Source organism: Echinops telfairi, unplaced genomic scaffold (genome assembly GCF_000313985.2).
Source record: "Echinops telfairi isolate 266 unplaced genomic scaffold, ASM31398v2 ScPeMD7_7468;HRSCAF=8506_1, whole genome shotgun sequence".
Lineage (NCBI taxonomy): Eukaryota > Metazoa > Chordata > Mammalia > Afrosoricida > Tenrecidae > Echinops > Echinops telfairi.
In genome coordinates this window covers 7,706,337-7,708,254 of record NW_022111370.1, presented here as the reverse complement: position 1 = coordinate 7,708,254, position 1,918 = coordinate 7,706,337, and the positions used below count along the sequence as shown (strand labels likewise).

Below are 1,918 nucleotides of genomic sequence, written 5' to 3'. Positions count from 1 at the left end.
CGCGGAGTGCAGTCCTCCTCGGAACACAGGGGTGGGCGATGATCTGAACGCACATGAAAAAAGGGTCTCTTTCCAATAGCCTCCTTTGCTTCATTCCTGGCCAGCACTGCCTTGAAGCAGACTCCTACCGCCTTTCTGCAGTACATGACAGCACACAACGCTCATAAAAATACACGAGTAGAGTAGATTTTAGAGGAGAAATGATGCCGTTGTTGGAAAAGAATATTGCACGTACCATGGACTGAGAGAAGAATGAACAAAGCTGTCTTGGAGGAAGTAGACAGAACAGAATGCTCCTTAGAAAAGAGGACGCCAAGACTTTATCTCATGTACTGTGGCCATGTTATCAGGAAAGACCAGTCACTGGAGAAGGACATCTTGATTTGTGAAGTAGCAGGTCCGTGAGCAAGAGGAAGAACTTCAACGAGATGGATTGGCACAGTGGCTGCTGCAATGGGTTCAACATTGGAATGCGTGTGAGGATGGCACTGAACTGGGCACTGTTTGTTCTGCTGCACACAGGGTAGCCATACATAGGAACCAACGTGACTGCAGCTAACAGCAACACATTGCCCAGGAAATCAGGTGAACTCAAGGAGAGGTCACAAAGCATGCCAGAGAACAGTCAACCTACATATGCAGTTCCTCAGAAGGCCCCTTCAGTCAGTCACCTGCCCGTGTCCACCATGACCTGTGCCCACCAACACCACCAGTCTCCCTTATCCCCCGAGTTGTGCTGGGATTTGACACCTTCTCCAACTGATTGTGATGGTGCAGTGATTCTTCTTTCTTCACTGAATCTTGGACACCAGCTATTACTCTTGTGCTTCAACTACAATCTGCCAAAATCACTGCACATCTTTCTCCAAACATCTGCTCATGTGCACATGCACACACACACACACACACACACACACACACACACACAGAGTGGTAACATGCTCAAGCCCTGGAGTCCCCTTCAAGTTTCAGGTTCAAATCCACAACTAGCCTTTATGAGATCTTGGGCAAGTGACTTTGGTTACTTGCTTTCTCAACCATTAACAGGAGATGACTGTGAAACCGGCTGTGTTTGGTTGTCATGAAGATTCAGTGAGATAATCTATGTAATAATGAGCTGATACACAACAACCATTTTGAGGATGGGGCAGGACAGTGTCTCCTTGTGTTGCCCACCAGGCCTCTATGAGTTAGAACCAGTGCAACGACATGTAACAACAAGGTAAAATACATGAAAATATTTCTAGATTATATAACCAAAAAACTTAATCCACTGCTATCTAGTTGATTGTAGCTCATGGCGATCCCATGCATGTCAGAGGAGAATTGTACTCCTTAGGGTTTTCTGGGATGTAACCTTCCTGCAAACTGCTCATCAGGCTTCTCTTCTGTGACACTGCTGGGTGGATTTGAACTGCCAACCTTTAGGCTACTGGTGGAGTATAAACAGCTTGTGCCAAATGAGTACCTGTAAGTACTCAGTACATGCTGGACACTCTTTTTCAAGTAAATCATTTTAGTCAAAATCAGAGACTGTACCCTCAGTATTTTGCAGGGATCCCATCAATATTCAATGAATGAAAACATTTTAATTCTCCCAATCTTACTTCTTTTCTTCCTACAGTCCAGTGAAGCTCTTTAAATGCGTGGACCATAGCACTCATCCGCACTGCGTCTTAAATTCTAAGTAAGTATTTTCACTCAATCTCCTCTCTTCCTAGGGTAGCCAGCTCTGAGTATTTGTACATCTCTGGCGAACTGCAAGGGTCCATAGGTGGTGCAAATGGTGAACAATGCTGCTGCTTACCAAGAGATTAGAGGCTGAAACCTATCTGAACGTTCTTGGGAAGAAAGACCAAATGACCACAGAGAAATCAGTGGAGCCCAGTCGTCCACTGACCAGCACGGAGTCACTGTG

The 1,918-nt window shown here is 45.6% G+C and overlaps 1 protein-coding gene across 1 annotated transcript in view; it reads left to right on the top strand.

Moving 5' to 3' along the window:
• Positions 1–1,691, top strand: part of LOC101649935 (ADP-ribosyl cyclase/cyclic ADP-ribose hydrolase 2) — a 41,907-nt gene extending 40,216 nt beyond the window's left edge. Inside the window, 1 exon segment of the mRNA XM_004707840.2 lies at positions 1,625–1,691. Coding sequence (XP_004707897.2) covers positions 1,625–1,691 — 67 coding nt within the window.
• The last annotated feature ends 227 nt before the right edge of the window (positions 1,692–1,918 follow it).